Consider the following 19,991-nt stretch of genomic DNA (forward strand, 5'->3'; position numbering starts at 1 on the left):
AAGCACCCATAAAAAACTCCTGGTAATGTTCATTTCTTACAGCCACCATCTGCCAATCATTATCAACTACTTGTACCAAGATCTGTATTGAGGGTTACGCCACTGATGTCGATGGCTGTGAAATCTGTAAATGTAAGAAGCCAGAGAATAGATGCAATCCCGTGAACTGTGACCTTTACTGTCCATACACCTTTGCTACTGACAATCAAGGATGTGATATCTGCAAGTGTAAGAAACCAGGTGGGTACAAGTGTACAGTGCTATGTTCATATCTGTAATTGTAAGAAACCAGGTGGGTACAAGTGTACAGTGCTATGTTCATATCTGTAAGTGTAAGAAACTAGGTGGGTACAAGCGTACAGTACTATGTTCGATATCTGCAAGTGTAAGAGACCAGGTGGGTGCAATTGCACAAGTGTACAGTACTATATTCACATCTGCAAGTGTAGGAAACCAGGTGGGTACAATTGCGCAAGTGTACAGTACTATGTTCATATCAGCGAGTGTAAGAAACCAGGTGGGTGCAAGTAATAAATACCGTATTATGTTCATATCTGCAAGTGTAAGATCGATCGATCGATTGATTGATTGAAAGATGCTTTAGTACATTTTCTGTCATATTTTGATATAATACTTAATGCATATTTATCATACAGTGATGCCTTCCATGAATATGATGTCGCCAGTTGTCAGTTCTGTCTTCTGTAAACCCATCACTCCAGACACATGCACTGTGACTTGTAGCAATGGCTATGCAACTAACGCTGTTGGATGTGAAGTCTGTGGTTGTAGAAAACCAAGTGAGTATTTAGAATAGCACACTAATTGTAGACAGTCAAAGAGATTCTTGAAGTAGCAAGGGTTTATATTTCATTGTATGTAGCACGCCCTCACATGACCAAAAAGTGTATAGTCCTACAACTTATTGACCAATCAATAGTTACAGCCCATGACACCCAAGTAAAGTGATTGCACTGTGTCCCACAGTCATTTATAGTGTTCAGATTAAGCATAAAAGTATACTGTTCCAATTGCTTGACTTAAGTGTTATGAGTTGTATAATTTCATGTGATTTCTTGATAAATATGTGAACTTAAAGAAACTTATGTTTGTGATCTTGACAGAGACAATCTGTACTCCAATGACTGCGTGTGCCATGTATTGCCCATATGGTTTTGCCACCAACACTGAGGGATGTGATATGTGTATGTGCAAACAACCCAGTAAGTTATTTTCACACAAATATACATTCATGCTGTAGTGATTTAAAAGGCCCACTTTGACAAAGGATTCGACATTAGGTGTAAAAAACAGTTTTCTGACAAAGCTATAGAAAAAGTTGGCCCAGAACAAAAGAATAATCCTATGTAATCCTTATGGCTTCACTGTTAAGTTATCATTAATGCGAGAACCTGGGATTGAAACCCTGGCCTTTAAAAGCGTACTTACACAAAAGCACTGAATGCTTAATATTATCCTGGTAGTTGAGCCTTCGGTTTTCTAAGATAGACACAAACTAAAACTATTGTCATAACATGTTGATGCAACAGTGATAAGCTATTGAATGGACGTTGCTGTAATTATAGTCTCAGTAGGGAGGTTCTCTGAAAACTAGTTTATTTAGAGTTTCATGAACTTGTAGTGCTGTTTTGAGACTTCCAATGTTTACACTGTCTTGATTACAGGGTGATTAGAATTGCACAACAGAGGAATCACTATCACCCACTTGTGTAATCTATCACTTTGAAGAACAATAGATTTAGTTTGTGCCTATCTTAGTAAACAGAAGGTTGGATTATATGTCTACATACATAATGTACTTTGATATGAATTGAAATGCTATCAAATACAGAATATCACCAGATCCTATCGTAGATGCAAAACTTGAGGAACAAAAGTCTGAAGTAGGAATGACTGGATTTTTCTAGCGATGACTTACACGTGACGTACTTTCTGTTATCTACTCCACTCAGCTATTTCATATGTGGATGTAGGCATGTAAAATTTGACAAAAATTGTGAAGAATGAAAACAAACCATTGAAATAAATTTGCTAAGAGCTTCGTCCTCTCTCCTCTCTACAGCTATTTCTTTAGTGGATGTTGGTTTGTGTACTCCACTGACTGAAGAAACTTGTAATAAGGTGACTAGCTGTCCTAATGGTTTTGCTACCAATACCCAAGGTTGTGAAATCTGCAAGTGTAAGATAACAAGTAAGATGCTATAAATATATATTATTATTTTCCATGAAAATGAATTATTCCACGCCAATATGTAATCATTACAGTGTCTGTTTTAATGTCTAGTTTAACCTCAGATGATAAAATGAATTCCAACCATGAATATTCATACTCTGTAGGTCATAAGGTCACATCAGCTGTAGGTCGCATAAGGTCACATAGTTGAAGGTCAAGGTCATATCAATTTTAAGTCATGAGATCACATATATGTACGCCATTGAGTCACATCAGCTGTAGGTCATAGTCACATCTGTAGGTCATAGGGTCACATCATATTTAGGTCATAGGGTCACATCTGTAGGTCATAGGGTCACATCAGCTGTAGGTCATAGGGTCACATCTGTAGGTCATAGGGTCACATCATCTGTAGGTCAAGGTCACACAATCGATCATAATGTCATCAGTTGTAGGTCATAAGGTCACACAACAGTAAGTCATAAGGTCATACAACAGGTCATAAGGTCACAATCAGCACACGTGATCATTGTTGATATATTGTACACTTTCCATACAGAAACTGAATGTACAACCATGGATACCTGCACCAAGAAGTGTCCATTTGGATTTGCCACTGATAACACTGGCTGTGATATCTGTAAATGCAAGATGCCATGTAAGTATTTGCAACAACTACGTCTATCAACTTGGTATAGATAGAGAACTTGAACTCCAGTCCCGAGTTTCAACATTTTAGGCATTTTATGAAATAGACACATGAACAGAAAGACCAAACAAATCATTGCCAATATTGTGGATTACTCCCATTGTTTAATATATGAAATGTATATGATTTGTTTGTTTCTGTGTTGTAGCCACCTGCCAAGCCATAAACACCGACATGTGTAACAAAGATTGTCCATTCGGCTATTCAACCAACATGTTTGGATGTGAGGTATGTGAGTGCAAACAACCAGACAGTGCTTGCCCCAGAATCACCATGGAAACATGTGCTATCAAGGAAACCTGTGCATTTGGATTGATTACTGACGTAACTGGCTGTGAAATCTGTAAATGTAAAATGCCAAGTAAGTTTGTGTCTGTCCACCAAATTCAACCCATAACACGTTAAAGGGGTACAAGCTGATGTTTATACATTTTTGGACTTAATATTTCCTGCATATATTAAAACGTACTCACAATATTTACTTACTGAAGTATTTTTAACCATCACTTGCAACTAAACTCAAACCTGGTACTAGAATATATAACTTATAAACGATCCGATGATGTAATTTATTTTACGTACCAAAAAATGTACATGAACTCCGTACTATGCAATTAACAGTTCTAACAATGCCAGAACACAAATTGTAATGTTATAGAAGGTATACTAGCAAGATTTTATGTGAGTATTTTCAGTTGCGTAAAAAAAGTGTATAACCTCAGCTTGTGCCACTTTAAGTATTTTCACTGTTTACCACAATTGTTTATTACATTCATATTATTTGCTTGAATTCTGATACTACATCAGTATGTGTTCTTTCTATGTGTATATATTGGCCAAGAAAGACAATAAATATGTTATTAAATGTGGCCTTTCTAATGCAGTCAATTTATGAACAATGTTATTTGCTAACAAATAAAGAACTGATTACAGCAGGAATGGTAGTGTCACAACTGACTTGACACTCTATGTACAAAAAGATTAGGGTATATGTGATGATGTCATCACCAGAGGTTTTCCCATAAACCCATGCAGGAAAATGGCCGAACACCTGTCAAATTAGTAGCTAAGGGCTTCCTTACAAGATTTCAAAGTTGAATATGGTAATAAGGTGTAATGTGATCACCAGAAATCATATTAACTAGATAACAATAATCAATGCAAGTGTACTGAAGGTCTGAGTGAACTTTTCCTTTAACTGTTTCCGATATAGTAACCAATTGTTTATTTATTATTTACTCAGCAACTTGTACTCCACTGTCCCCACTTACCTGTAAACTGAACTGTCCCTATGGAATGGCTACTGACTTCAAGGGTTGTGAAACATGCATGTGTAAGAAACCAGGTATGATTTGTTTGTTTGTTATGTCATCTCTCTTTGAATGAACAATTTCAATCTTAAAAATACTCTGCACACATTACCTTAGAGTGTGGTATCGTACAAATCATGAAAAAACAAAATGAAATATAGAAGGCTCACAGTGGATATTAGAGAGGGGTTTAGATACACGCTTAAAATGCGTACACACATGGGAGCATTATTGTGCAGGTGTATGTGTAATGTCACGTACAAAGTTGTGTTCAGTTATGCGTTCAGAACACAAACGTGAATGACAGTGGAACATGCACGCGCACATTGGCATCTTCTGTCCAGAAGTCCACACACATGACTTTGTTTTGTCGGTATTTGTCAGTATTTTTGCCATTTTTCCTGCAACTACCCAAACAACAAACCGAACAACTAGTTTACAGTTATGTTTCCAAACTTTGATATAAAAAACACAACATTTTAATAATACAAGAAAAATGACAAAAACGTAACACATATTTACGGTTACTCCTGTCAATTGAAAATTTGAAACAAACTTTGATGATTTTAATAGAAAGTATACTTACAAAAAGATGGAAAAGTTATATGAATCTGAAAAAAAATCCTCAGAAAATGTGCCTAAAGGATGTTGGATAGACATTTAATGAAAGATCTAAAAATGATGATTTCTGGAAATGATCTATTCTGTGTCCTCTTTGTTAATAGTAACCCAATGTTCACCTGTCACCAATGAGATGTGTACCAAGATGTGTCCATTTGGTTTAGCCACTGACAGACAGGGTTGTGAGATCTGCCAATGTAAACAACCTGGTAAGTATAGCCACTGACAGACAGGGCTGTGAGATCTGCCAATGTAAACAACCTGGTAAGTATAGCCACTGACAGACAGGGCTGTGAGATCTGCCAATGTAAACAACCTGGTAAGTATAGCCACTGACAGACAGGGTTGTGAGAGCTGCCAAAGTAAACAACCTGGTAAGTATAGCCACTGATAGACAGGGTTGTGAGAGCTGCCAATGTAAACAACCTGGTAAGTATAGCCACTGACAGACAGGGCTGTGAGATCTGCCAATGTAAACAACCTGGTAAGTATAGCCACTGACAGACAGGGCTGTGAGATCTGCCAAAGTAAACAACCTGGTAAGTATAGCCACTGACAGACAGGGCTGTGAGATCTGCCAAAGTAAACAACCTGGTAAGTATAGCCACTGACAGACAGGGCTGTGAGATCTGCCAATGTAAACAACCTGGTAAGTGTAGCCACTGACAGACAGGGATGTGAGAGCTGCCAATGTAAACAACCTGGTAAGTATAGCCACTGACAGACAGGGTTGTGAGATCTGCCAAAGTAAACAACCTGGTAAGTATGTGAGTGTTGTCTGTATCAGGTTTTTTTACCAAAGGAAATTGTAGGGGTGAGAAAAGTCAAACAGTGCTATGCAAATTTATTCCATTTTAATGCTATGTCATGAATATGTTAATGAGTGTATTTGCATGATTCTGTTGATATGGTAACATACGACTGTCATATGATACCAGTTATATAGTAATGAGGCTATCACATGATTCCATAGATATGGTAATGAGTGTGTGACATGATTTCATAGATATTATAATGAGTTTATCACATGATTTCATAGATATAGTAATGAGTTTATCACATGATTTCATAGATATAGTAATGAGTTTATCACACGATTTCATAGATATGGTAATGAGTTTATCACATGATTTCATAGATATGGTAATGAGTTTATCACATGATTTCATAGATATGGTAATGAGTTTATCACATGATTTCATAGATATGGTAATGAGTTTATCACACGATTTCATAGATATGGTAATGAGCATGTCACCAATGGACAAAGCTTTGTCAGCGTCTAACACTATGATGTGTAAACCAGTCACATGTGAGATAGCCTGTACAGATGGATTCGCTACCGATATGCTGGGCTGTGAGACCTGTTCTTGCAAGACTCCAGGTAAAGACAGATTTAGTCAAGACCACAGACCCCAAAAAATTGTCATTGTGGGAACTCGATCCTTGATCACTCAGATATTTACAAAGATTGAATTTCAAGAAATGGCCACAATAATGAATATTTAAGGCTACCCAAACCATTACTTATATATAAGTTATAAAAATAAGCTACAGTTTAGTTTCTGTAGGATTGCGAACTTCAACTGAAATATATTTCAGGTTAACAGTCTGAAACAGCGCCCTCACACATACGGCCCCTTTCAGGATTAAGACCGTTTACGTTGAGGGCACTGTGGCATGATGTGTCTAACAGTTTCAGGTTTATAACATACTGCTTAGTCTAGTTCCTGACAGGAACCGTATTCTGTACTACAGTGTACTTCATCACTATCCCAGTCTAGTCAAAACCCTGACAAAAGGCGTTAATTATGGTTCAACCTCACGGTGAGCGAGGTGCAAATGGCGCATGTCAGTAGTAATCCATCACAAATTGACAGGCTGTCGTCATCGGTCATTAATATTCATTTTGGTACAGCTGTTTTGACGATGTCCAATGTCCAACAAGGACTCCACCTACAGTCTATTTAAACTAAAATCACATGGGGACGCAACGACATCATCATCATGTTTATATGAACGCTGTAGGAGGGAGCACAGAAATCTGTGTGGGTTGTCAGGGATTTGACTAGACTGGGATAGTGATGAAGTACATTGTATTACAGAATACAGTCCCTGTCAGGAACTAGACTACATACTGCTTGGATAGGAATTTTGAATTTGATGAAATCAACGTTCTTTTAGATTTGTACTGACAAAGTAATCTTTACCAGGTGTTATATTTTTTTTTAGGTATATTCTTAGTTAATTTCTGGTTGATATTTTTTGTTTTCTTTTTAGTATCTGAATGTACAGTAAAACTGAATAAAATCAAGTGTCCCATGATGGAATTGTGTCCATATGGTTTGGCTACCAACATGAAAGGATGTGAAATCTGTCAATGCAAACAACCAGGTAGGTGTTGTATGTTATTACATATGTACCAGAGATTACTTGCACTGGGGTGCACATGTACTAGTGGTATTTGCACTGCAGTGCAATACCGAAAACAGTATTGCATACCTGAATGCAAATGTTACTTTGTTTTGTTTTGCTTTTTTTTGAGTTTTGTTTGAGCCTCAGTTTCAATATTTTGGGTTAATCTCCCAGACTGCATCAGCTGTTCCTGATAAAGCGGGAATGAACTTGAAATGTTAGATAAATCATCGCATCAGTGCAGTAAGGTCGTATCTGCCTATTTCAATTGCTTAGCAGATACGTCAACCTTACTGCACTGACGCGATGAAATGTCTATTCATATGAATGAAACTAAGTGATAAGATTCTTATTAGAAAAATTGAACAAAAACTTTATTAATGAGAAAAATTAACTAAAGATTGCTCAAATTATGACTCTACTTTGTGTGTTTGTTTTTAGTGATGTGTACTCCAGTAACTCAAATGACCTGCACTGAGAACTGTAACTATGGTTACGCAACTGACAACAACGGATGTGAAGTCTGCAAGTGTAAGAAGCCAAGTAAGTATTACTTCCACTGTTTCAAGAGAAAAACAAACGACAATATGTTGATAGTTTACTAGTATTGGATACCAACTTTGAGTTTGTTGAATAAACAGAGATAAGTCCAACTACAGAGAATACACACTTCATGGAGAGACTAGAACTTGAGGAGATAGGCACGAGTTCGATGTAAAATGACAGGAAAATTGCTCCAAATGAGGTTGAATTTGAAACTTTTTATTTTTGTGTTTCGGTCCTGCTCAAAGGACTTTTATCAGGAATCTAAAAATGAATTAAAAAAAAGTGGATAAACCAACTTCGTGTTCACATCTACTACAACAGTAACAGACATTGATGAAGTTACTCTAAGATGTAAGAGATAATATCGACTATAAACAACAGGGTGCATGCACACTTAGTAGTTGCTTTGTCAGATAATATTAGTTCACCTTTCATGTAGTCCAAAGTGTTTGTAACTCAGGCACACTGTGATAGAGCTGTTACAATATAAGTAATTCTACTTTGAACATGTGCATTCCATTATAGTTATTTGAATATTTGAAATATTTTACATATTGACACTCGATAATATATATTTATCACTTTTTGTAATTTTTCAGTTATGGAGTGCACTCCTATGACAACTGATAAATGTTTGAAGACATGTACTTATGGCTATGCCACTAACCATCACGGCTGTGAAATGTGCAAGTGTAAACAACCCAGTAAGTATGCTAAGTTTCAAAGACACGCTATATATGTTACATGGCGACCCTTAAATACACATTCACCAAGACAACAAGTAACACTGAAGTGAAGCACTTTATCTATGTGCTACACCCATTTATAGCATTCATATCAAGTGTAAAAGTATACTGTTTCATTTGCTAATACAACGAGTAACATTGAAGTAAACCACTTTCTCTATGTGCTACATTTGTTTATAGCATTCATATCAAGTGTAAAAGTATAGTTTCATTTGCTAATACAATAAGTAACACTGGTCTCAATAAAACTCAACTCAAAGGGTTCCCAAAAAGTTCTGACTAGTTTTTACCCTGTTAACAGAGCGTTATCAGGTCTGGTACAATAATTTTCATATACTGATTTGTTGTTTGTTTATTTCAGCAACCACTGTCATCACTATGACAACCACTCCTTTCTGTCCACCCGTCAAGTGCCGTATGTATTGTGAGAACGGATGGGCTACAGATGAACAAGGCTGTGAAACCTGTCAATGCAAACAGAAAGGTAACGATAACAGTATTTAGCTGGATCAGCTTTTTGGTATTTCACTCCAGTAAAACGTGTAGTTCATCACTTTGTAACTTAAAAAATACTGTATTAAGAGTAAAAGGAATACTTTAAGGTTGTTAATCATGGAGGGATTAAAAATCTGCGCACTCAGACTTCAAGACATGGTAGTGATGTTTTGAATATGCATGACCGTCATTCCTAATGGGTGCTAAGTGAGCCAAAGTGTTGATTTTTTAATGATCAAAGTGAACTCGCCATCCCCAAAGTATAAACAATTGTAAACTGAGACCACTAACTGTCTGAGGTGTAAATGATTGGGCGTTGACAGGATGTGTAAACAATGGATTAAAATCACTCATACAAATATGTTTGTCCTTAGTCAACTTTGACTATTGTTGTCTTTATGTCTTTAAATAGACAAATGTACGTTGATAACTGACGAAGACTGTACCATCAAGAAGACCTGCCCATATGGACTTGCCACAAACTATAATGGTTGTGAAATCTGTAAATGCAAGCTGCCAGGTAATGTCACATACTAGTAAGACCAACAAAAAAAAATTTTGTTTCTGGTCAGGACATTTTGTCTAAAATGGTGCGATGACGTGCATTTTTTTTTTTAATTCTCAACAACCTTGTCACTCAATCTACTATTTATAGCAGTTACTGTTCTTTTTATTTACTACGTTAGAGCAAGTGTGTATGTGGGGCAGATGTCATTTGCTTGTTCATAATTGGCTGTGCAGCTGTCTTCACTGAAGTAGGGAGGGTTATTTTTGTGTTTCCCCTCAGATCTGAAGACTGCATGGGCTGGACAAACACACACAAAAAAAGACCGACGCGAAGGGTATTTAAGTGATGCGAGCGCTGACCAGAAACAATTTTTTTTTTTGCATAATCAGGGTTTTTTACATTTCCTTGAATGGGTTGTTATAGACGTCCGTACAAGCACAAAATATTACCATGGAAAGTAAGCTATCTTCAAACTAAGATATACAGGAAAAAGAGATTATGGTAGCTGTGTTGCTATAATATTGTTATGATATGAATTGTTCAAACATGACATAATTTGATTCCCTTTTGTCCATCAGTAACCTGTTATGCCATTGACCACTCCGTCTGTCCAAAGAACTGTGCCAATGGCTTTGCCACCGATAGTAATGGCTGTGAAGTCTGCAAGTGCAAGATCATCCCAGTTGGTAAGCATATACACTGTACTACACTGTCAACTTTTTTTCAGAGACAGAATGATTTAGTATTATTTCACATCAAAAAGGAAAATGTGAAACATGGCGTTGTGAACATTATTTTGTAATCACATTGTATGGAATAATTAATACTTACAAAATACTTAGGCTCAAAAATTCTTTTGGATTTGGTTCAGCATTGTGATTACAAAAGAAAAGTCACCCTCTGATCACAAGTTTGAGGTTTCAATGTTAGTGTTGTACAGAATGTCGATGTGAGTTATGGGCTTGGAAGGTCAAAGGTCAAATCCCTCAGAAGGGTTTAACTGTTTGAAAAGTGTGCATAACTGCAATCTGATTAAAATCCGATGTAGTGTACATGGTACAATTTCTTTTGGGGCTGTTACGTTTACTGTCGTTTGTTCTTTTATGAGTGCTTGTTACATACATCTGACACAATACCATAGGTTTTCCCGAACCACACGAGAGCACTGAGAAAGTGTAATGCGCCGAAACATACGGGTACAGTTCTTCAGAGTGCTCTGTTCAAAACGAGCACAAAGCGCAGACAATGATGTTATCATTATTGTTTGGTGGTTTTCTATAAGTTTCTTTCAATTTTTAATGTTGAGTGTTATATTGTAAGAAGGATTCTGGTTGGCTACTCGTAAGTACGAGATTGGTTGGGTTCGGGAAAACCTATGGTATTGTGTCAGATGTATGGGTACTCACAAAAGAACAAACAGCAGTAAATGTAACAGCCAAAAAGAAATTGCGCTGTGTACACTACATCAGATTTTAATCAGATTGACATAACTGCTGACTTAATATAATTGTTAATACGGTCTGAACCAACGTGTGCTAAGATTCGTCATATACCCAATTTATTGGGTTCGGGAGAATGGGGGTTGGAGAGATATGAGGTATTGAATGAATTCAGGGAAACCCTACTTTTTGTAGTAAGCAAAGCAGAAAGGTGATGAATATGATGTCTGAATTTTTACAATTAAACAAAATTTTATTACTCTTTTTAACTCTGATCAAAGACATATACTTTATATGGCACTGACAACTTTCATAAAGTCAGCGCTTATCAAAAGGAACAGTGTAGTTTTCTTTTATAATGGATGCAGTAAAGATTATATTCTGTTCTGTTCTATTCTATTCTATTCTATTCCATTCCATTCCATTCCATTCCAGTCTATTCTATTCTATTCTATTTTTTTCTATTCTATTCTATAGTCATTAGAAGTATTGTGATTTGCCCAACTGTGGATACTTTAATGGCATTTGTATTATGTTTTATATTTTCTGTAGTTGATACAACCCACGGTAGAGGCAACCTTGTCTGTCCAGTAGTTGATGCCAATGTTTATGGCATTTGTATGAATGAATGCAGTAACGATGACGATTGCCGTGATTCCAAGCTTTGCTGCAGTAATGGATGTGGCACTACCTGTAGTGAACCAGTCACCCAAGGTAAGACAGTGATATCATAGTACACCAATCCACCCTAACCCCCCCCCCCCTTACACCACCACCACCACCACCACCACCACTACCACCACCACCAGTGATTTGAGGTATAGACAATGTGATATAACAATGCACTCAGTCCACCCTAACACGTCCCACCCCCCACCCCCCACCCCCCAATCTAGTATCAGAAAGGGTCCACTCTCGTATATTCCCCAGTGTGTGACAAGTGATGTCAATTATAAATTATTGGTTTTTAGCATCTTCTGACAGACATGTGTTTTCCATCCCTGATATAGTGGGCAGGACTCTGTAGTTAAGTGGTCTCACTGTACAGTATTTATGTATTTGTTACCAAACTAGGGGGTTAGATTCAAGGAAACAGATAATAATAGACCCTTACTGTAAAGCTGACACCAGCATGAAATAATGATTACAGTTACAGAACCACAAAGAAACAAAAAAAAATAAAGTTTATAAGATATACTGTAACATCACTTGGTTTTCTCTCTCTGTCTTTGTAACAGATGCTGTCTGCACTCCTGTTACCATGGAAACATGCAAACTAAACTGTTTCCATGGTTTGGCAACTGATTACAAGGGTTGTGAAATTTGCAAGTGTAAGATTATGCCTAAGAGAACTTACGAGACTATCTATTTAACACCAACTCCAGTCTGCAAACGTGTCACCATGGAGACATGTTCAAAGACCTGCACTCATGGATATGCCACTGATCATTGGGGATGTGAAATATGTACTTGCAGAACACCTGGTAAGTCAACCAATCAAAGTTGATTGTATATATTGCTATGCAGAACACCTGTTACGTCAACCAATCAAAATATATGTTGCAGAACACCTGGTAAGGCTACCAGTAAACTTCTATGTTTGCATATAGGTGTCATGAATTAACTAATGTGTTGTATGGATTTTGCTCAGAATTTGTTTATAAAATATGATTACAGGTGTAGAATGTTCCACAGTTACTGAGCGTGACTGCCCTCAAATGAAGTCTCACCCCTTTGGTCTAGCCACTGACCAGAATGGCTGTGATATTTGTGTAGAAAGACAACCAGTCCTATGTACTCCTAACATCTGCACCAAGACCTGTGTCAATGGTTATGCCACTGACACCAAGGGATGTGAAATATGCAAATGCAAGAAACCAGGTTAGTAACAGTCACATGATGACCATATTAGGGTATCTTATAACCAAATTAGTACATACATGATCATATACAGGGATTTATTACCAAATTAGTAACCATATAAGGGTATTTTATTACCAAATTAGTAACCATATAAGGGTTATTACCAAATTAGTAACCATATAAGGGTAATTTATTACCAAATTAGTAACCATATAAGGGTATTTTATTACCAAATTAGTAACTATATAAGGGTATTTTATTACCAAATTAGTAACCATATAAGGGTGTTTTATTACCAAATTAGTAACCATATAAGGGTATTTTATTACCAAATTAGTAACCATATAAGGGTATTTTATTACCAAATTAGTAACCATATAAGGGTATTTTATTACCAAATTAGTAACCATATAAGGGTATTTTATTACCAAATTAGTAACCATATAAGGGTATTTTATTACCAAATTAGTAACCACATAAGGGTATTTTATTACCAAATTAGTAACCACATAAGGGTATTTTATTACCAAATTAGTAACCACATAAGGGTATTTTATTACCAAATTAGTAACCATATAAGGGTGTTTTATTACCAAATTAGTAACCATATGAGGGTATTTTATTACCAAATTAGTAACCATATAAGGGTATTTTATTACCAAATTAGTAACCATATAAGGGTAATTTATTACCAAATTAGTAACCATATAAGGGTATTTTATTACCAAATTAGTAACTATATAAGGGTAATTTATTACCAAATTAGTAACCATATAAGGGTATTTTATTACCAAATTAGTAACCATATAAGGGTATTTTATTACCAAATTAGTAACCATATAAGGGTATTTTATTACCAAATTAGTAACCATATAAGGGTATTTTATTACCAAATTAGTAACCACATAAGGGTATTTTATTACCAAATTAGTAACCATATAAGGGTATTTTATTACCAAATTAGTAACCATATAAGGGTATTTTATTACCAAATTAGTAACCATATAAGGGTAATTTATTTACCAAATTAGTAACCATATAAGGGTATTTTATTACCAAATTAGTAACCACATAAGGGTATTTTATTACCAAATTAGTAACCATATAAGGGTGTTTTATTACCAAATTAGTAACCATATGACGGTATTTTATTACCAAATTAGTAACCATATAAGGGTATTTTATTACCAAATTAGTAACCATATAAGGGTAATATATTACCAAATTAGTAACCATATAAGGGTAATATATTACCAAATTAGTAACCATATAAGGGTAATATATTACCAAATTAGTAACCATATAAGGGTATTTTATTACCAAATTAGTAACCATATAAGGGTAATATATTACCAAATTAGTAACCATATAAGGGTAATTTATTACCAAATTAGTAACCATATAAGGGTATTTTATTACCAAATTACATGACATTCACAAGCCATTAACGGTCCAAGTGCAACAAACCCGCGGGCTTGCCTGACGAAAACGGGTGTCATAAAAGTTGTTTGCATCTCTAAAGCTGTTTGTAGTGTTACTTATAATAGCCTAATAAATTGATAACAACTGATATAAGACGGAGATAAGGTTTGCCTCAGTTGACCCACTCCTTAGAAATGATCTTACGCTGTGAACTACACTGTTTACTTGTGTTATGTAAGAGCCCATCATCACATGTGTAAATATTGGTACTCTTTGATAACAAGTGGACTTGCTTCTTTAATGGCTTGTCCCAGTAATGGTAACCATATAAGGGTAATAGATTACCAAATTAGTAACCATATAAGGGTAATTTATTACCAAATTAGTAACCATATAAGGGTATTTTATTACCAAATTAGTATATTTGACCATGTAAGGACTGACAATAGATATTGCTTACAATTTATAACATTGTGCTTTCTCTTTACAGTGAATCGCTGTGCACCGGTACATGAACATAACTGTAATCTATTGCTAGCTTGCCCCAATGGCCTTGCCACCAATGAGGATGGCTGCACTATCTGTAAATGCAAGATGCCACAAGGTGAGACTGGTTTCTTTCCTCATATAGCTAAAATGATACAGGCTTGGTGTTTCACTCATGGGACATTACGTTTTCGACACAAGCTAGACATATTTCAACTCTAGACTAATAATAACAGAAACACAATAAACTCAGCAGGATCCATTGCCAATGACATTGAACGCTGATAAGCATTGCTATTCTTTCACAGTGCAGTAAAAACAGGATTCTAATGAAAAAAAGTACACATGGAATTGATGATCATAATTAATGGCTGCAATTGTTTATTTTCTAACTGTTTATTTGATGAAACGTATCGTTGTATATGCTCGCATGCTATCATTGTCTGTATTGTGTTTTATGTAATCTATAACAAAAACTGTGTGAGACATAAAAAAAAAATTGTGTCGCCTAATTGAAATGCTATAGTCACTCTGGTTTGGTAGTACATTATGGTAACATCATGTTTCAAGTGAAAGACGAAAGAGTTTTAAGATAAAATTTAGGGTTAAAAGAGTTAAAAACATATTTGTTTGTATTTTGTCTGTAGTAAGTACCATGATGGAAGTACAGAATACCATGACAACCGAACAGAGCACTGATATCACAATGATGCCAACAAATCTACGTTGTGATGTCACTACTCCATTATCTTGTCATAAGAACTGTGAGTTTGGATATGGAAGCTGCACCCAGGGATGTATGCAGTGCTTCTGTAGAAAAGATCGTAAGTTGAGACCCTTTCTTCCTCATCTCAGCACGATGCAATCTGTGATAAAAATGATATGTTCCTCAACTCATCTGGATGACAGTACAGATTTTAATACTGTGTGTTCATTATGTGTTTCTTCGTGTTAAGTTTTTAGCCCCTAATGGTTGAAGTCAAATAGCCAAAAATCATCATGCCAGTAATGCATATACACAACTCTGATGTACATGGGACGATTTCAAGCAAACCTTATACAAATGTCAGATACAATAGTAGTCCATGTATGCATATTGCTTTGTTTCATGGCCAAAAATCATCATGCCAGTAATGCATATACACAACTCTGATGTGCATGGGTTGATTTGAACCAAACCTAGCACAAATGTCAGATACAATAGTAGTCCACATATGCATATACATAACTCTGATGTGCATGAGTTGATTTCAACCAAACCTAGCACAAATGTCAGGTACAATAGTAGTCCATGTATGCATATACACAACTCTGATGTGCATGGGTTGATTTCAACCAAACCTAGCACAAATGTCAGATACAATGGTAGTCCATGTATGCATATTGCTTTGTTTCATGGCCTTCCCAACAATGACCAGTTGGCAGCCATATTTTCATTAAAAAATCAGAATAGGAATTGCCAAGTTGATATGTTGGGGGGGGGGGGGGGGGGATATGTCTTCGACGAAGACTTGTTGCATCCCAGGCCTGTTGTATGCACCAGCCATATGGACCTGTGGGCGAATTTATTTTAGTTTAATGGTTTGATCAGAAGATTTCTCGGCACCTTCAAAGACAGTTTTATCCCCACTGGTAAAGCAATGTTCAGCCAATTCTATTCAACAACAGAAAGCTAGGGGTGCTCTATACTTGTAAGGTTTTAGATCTCACAGGGATTGTGTACGTTTTACAGCTAAAGAGTGTCCAACTTTGGATGAACGTAGTTGTCCTATGAAAGATAAATGTCCATTTGGAATGGGAACCAACCCAGAAGGCTGTGAAATCTGTATGTGTGCTAAACCAGGTAGGCTCAATTTGATTTAAATTTGTAGAATAGGGAACTTGCAAACCCGCCATGTTGAATGTTGCATCATGGGAAATGTGATAATAAATAATAATCAATTAGTATTGTAAACAATATTGTTACATCGTTTATAACCACAAATAATCAGTTCATATTTACCCTGACCAGTGTGGGAAGTTTAATTGATCGGTAGCTCGAAGTTATTACAATAACCACAGATAATCCCATAGTCCTTTGCGTCTGAGCATGCTCAGTCTGGATTGTATGTTTACTATTCTCTGGGTTTTTTGAAGTAGTATTTTATTACTTTCAATCAGTCATATATGAAGATCTATATTTCAAGTAAGAGTTTGGCACCACTTTCCCTGAAAATCAAAGTTTGTGAATTCTTGCTAAAATTTGCCATATAGTAGCTTGTGGCTGGTCCTTTTGAAAAAAATGTTGGGAGTTCAATATTGCGATTTCTAGTAAATCGACTATCTGTTACTTTCCCATGAGTCAATACAGTATTCAGTGGCCATATTGGATTCTAAAATGACCAAATTTTGATGTCATTTTGATCACTGTTCAAAATATTTTTATGGTGACCCCAGAGAATAGGTTGTGTTTTCTTGAAGAAAGTGATAGTAAAATTTTAAAGATTACTATTTTTGGATTACTTAAATTGGAAACTAACGTTCACTTTGTTGTTTTTTCGCAGTAATGTGTAACCCAATAACTCCCAAGACATGCAGCAAAGTATGTGAATTTGGTTACGCGACTGATAAGATTGGATGTGAGACGTGCACTTGTAAAAAATCACGTAAGAAGGATTTTTTATGCATTGAAATGTTCATTATCACTCAATTGGTTCACTGGAGTTATCACTTTTAGGCTGTGAAATATTAGAATTTTTCTGATAATTAAAATGATCAAATAATCAAATGTTCAGATAACCAAATTGTCCAGATAACCAAATAGAGCAGATATCTAGTGTCCAGATAACCATATAATGCAGATATCTGGTGTTCAGATAACCATATAATGCAGATATCTTGTATACCGTAGTATAGATATCTTATGTCCAGATAACCAAATAATGCAGATATCTGGTTTCCAGATAACCAAATAGTGCAGATATCTGGTTTCCAGATAACCAAATAGTGCAGATATCTGATGTCCAGATAACCAAATAGTGTAGATATCTGGTGTCCTGATAACCAGATGGTGCAGATATCTTGTATACTGTAGTATAGATATCTTATGTCCAGATATCCAAATAGTGTAGATATCTGGTGTTCTGATAACCAAATAGTGCAGATATCTGGTGTTCAGATAACCAAATAGTGCAGATATCTGGTGTTCAGATAACCATGTATATAGTGCAGATATCAGGTGTTCAGATAACCAGATAGTACAGATATCTGATGTTGAAATATCCAAACAGTTCTGATAAGTCATATATTTTGTACAACCAAACACATTTAATATTTTTATACAGTTCAGATTACAATAATGGTTTAGTTATTCAAATGTTTAAGTGGTGTTTGGGTAATGAAATTTTGAAAATGATCTCCTATACCTTGTTTATATCCTCAGTGTTTTCAGTTGCGTCAAATCTTGCGTATTTTACATATTATCATATAAATCTATGCATAAATATTAGTGTTTTAAACATCTGTATATATCCTGTTCTATTTTTCAGCATTTGAGTGTACTCCCATCAACCCAGTCACTTGTAAGAAGACGTGTCCATTTGGACTTGCTACTGACAGATCTGGATGTGAAATCTGTAACTGTAAACAACCAAGTAAGTTCAAGTGTAACGAGTAACACTGAAGTAAAGCACTTTTCTCTATTTGCTACACTCATTTATAGCATTCATATCAAGTGTTTTCAATTGCTAATACAACGAGTAACACTGAAGTAAAGCACTTTCTCTTTGTGCTTAACTCATTTATAGCATTCATATCAGGTGTAAAAGTATACTGTTTCATTTGCTAATACAATGAGTAACACTGAAGTAAAACACTTTCTGTATGTGCTACACTCGTTTACAGCATCCATATCAAGTGTAAAAGTATACTGTTTTGTTTGCTAATACAATGAGTAACACTGAAGTAAAGCACTTTCTCTATGTGCTACATTTGTTTATAGTATTCATATCAAGTGTAAAAGTACTGTTTCTATTGCCGATACAACGAGTAACACTGAAGTAAAGCACTTTCTCTATGTGCTACACTCATTTATAACATTCATATCAAGTGAAAAATCTACTGTTTCAATTGCTAATACAATGAATAACACTGAATGCACTTTCTCTATATGCTACACTCATTTATAGCATTCCTATCAAGTGTAAAAGTATACTGTTTCAATATTGCTAATACAACGAGTAACACTGAAATAACACTGATTTTGAAGTAAAACACTTTCTCTATGTGCTACAGTCATTTATAGCATTTATATCAAGTGTAAAAGTATACTGTTTCATTTGCTGATACAACGAGTAACACTGAAGTAAAGCACTTTCTCTATGTGCTACACTCGTTTATAGCATTCATATCAAGTGTAAAAGCATACTGTTTCAATTGCTAATACAACGAGTAACACTGAAGTAAAGCACTTTCTCTATGTGCTACACTCATTTATAGCGTCCATATCAAGTATAAAAGTATACTGTTTCAATTGGTTTATTTACAAGCCTAGCATGTGGCCTTTCTAATGTGGTCAATTAGCAATAAGCAAATGAAACAGTATACTTTTACACTTGATGTGGATGCTATAAATGATTGTGGGGTACATACAGAAATCGCTTTACTTTGGTATTATGGGTTGTGCCAGTAGCAACTTTCTCAAACTATTCTGAATCCTCTCCGGATCAAGTTTATGTAAAGATAATGGCTGGGGCAGGATTAGGGTTAATGCCTACCCAATTACCAGCGGCAGAGTTACTATGTCTCATAGTTAGATTGTGGAGGATATTGTCTTATAGTTTAATGTTTTGCAGAGTGTTATAGACGAATTTATTGTTTCATTGTTAGTGGAGGTGAAAATCTGAGAGTGAATAAAATATTTCAGATGATTTTAACGAATTTCACTTAATTTGTATTATCAGGTCTAATTACCGGAAAGAACTTCACCAACCCCTTACATTGGTCCATGACTGATGAACACAAGATGTCTGCCCTCTTGGCAACACGTTGGATACCTACCGTCACTTGCACACCAATGACCCCTATGACCTGTACTAAGAATTGTCCCCATGGTTACATGACAAATGTCATGGGGTGTGACATCTGTGAATGCAGGAAACCATGTAAGTTGAAAAAAAAAATTTGTGAAATAGCATTTTTTTTATATAAGTGTATATTGATTAATTTCAAAATATGATAACAAACAAATAATGAAGATG

At 35.6% G+C, this 19,991-nt stretch overlaps 1 protein-coding gene across 1 annotated transcript in view; it reads left to right on the forward strand.

The window, feature by feature from the left end:
• The window catches only part of LOC144452074 (uncharacterized), a 53,717-nt gene that overhangs the window by 4,358 nt on the left and 29,368 nt on the right, over positions 1 to 19,991 (forward strand). Inside the window, exons 8-31 of the mRNA XM_078143085.1 lie at positions 43 to 240; positions 657 to 800; positions 1,125 to 1,223; positions 2,084 to 2,212; positions 2,754 to 2,852; positions 3,052 to 3,264; positions 4,147 to 4,248; positions 4,939 to 5,043; positions 6,072 to 6,218; positions 7,115 to 7,228; positions 7,691 to 7,792; positions 8,395 to 8,499; positions 8,903 to 9,025; positions 9,449 to 9,556; positions 10,123 to 10,230; positions 11,536 to 11,697; positions 12,222 to 12,467; positions 12,661 to 12,864; positions 14,759 to 14,872; positions 15,402 to 15,578; positions 16,487 to 16,597; positions 17,298 to 17,399; positions 18,282 to 18,386; positions 19,695 to 19,895. Coding sequence (XP_077999211.1) covers positions 43 to 240; positions 657 to 800; positions 1,125 to 1,223; positions 2,084 to 2,212; positions 2,754 to 2,852; positions 3,052 to 3,264; positions 4,147 to 4,248; positions 4,939 to 5,043; positions 6,072 to 6,218; positions 7,115 to 7,228; positions 7,691 to 7,792; positions 8,395 to 8,499; positions 8,903 to 9,025; positions 9,449 to 9,556; positions 10,123 to 10,230; positions 11,536 to 11,697; positions 12,222 to 12,467; positions 12,661 to 12,864; positions 14,759 to 14,872; positions 15,402 to 15,578; positions 16,487 to 16,597; positions 17,298 to 17,399; positions 18,282 to 18,386; positions 19,695 to 19,895 — 3,318 coding nt within the window. The remainder of the gene's footprint in view (positions 1 to 42; positions 241 to 656; positions 801 to 1,124; positions 1,224 to 2,083; positions 2,213 to 2,753; positions 2,853 to 3,051; positions 3,265 to 4,146; positions 4,249 to 4,938; positions 5,044 to 6,071; positions 6,219 to 7,114; positions 7,229 to 7,690; positions 7,793 to 8,394; positions 8,500 to 8,902; positions 9,026 to 9,448; positions 9,557 to 10,122; positions 10,231 to 11,535; positions 11,698 to 12,221; positions 12,468 to 12,660; positions 12,865 to 14,758; positions 14,873 to 15,401; positions 15,579 to 16,486; positions 16,598 to 17,297; positions 17,400 to 18,281; positions 18,387 to 19,694; positions 19,896 to 19,991) is intronic.

Source organism: Glandiceps talaboti, chromosome 22, assembly GCF_964340395.1.
Source record: "Glandiceps talaboti chromosome 22, keGlaTala1.1, whole genome shotgun sequence".
NCBI classification, from domain to species: domain Eukaryota; kingdom Metazoa; phylum Hemichordata; class Enteropneusta; family Spengelidae; genus Glandiceps; species Glandiceps talaboti.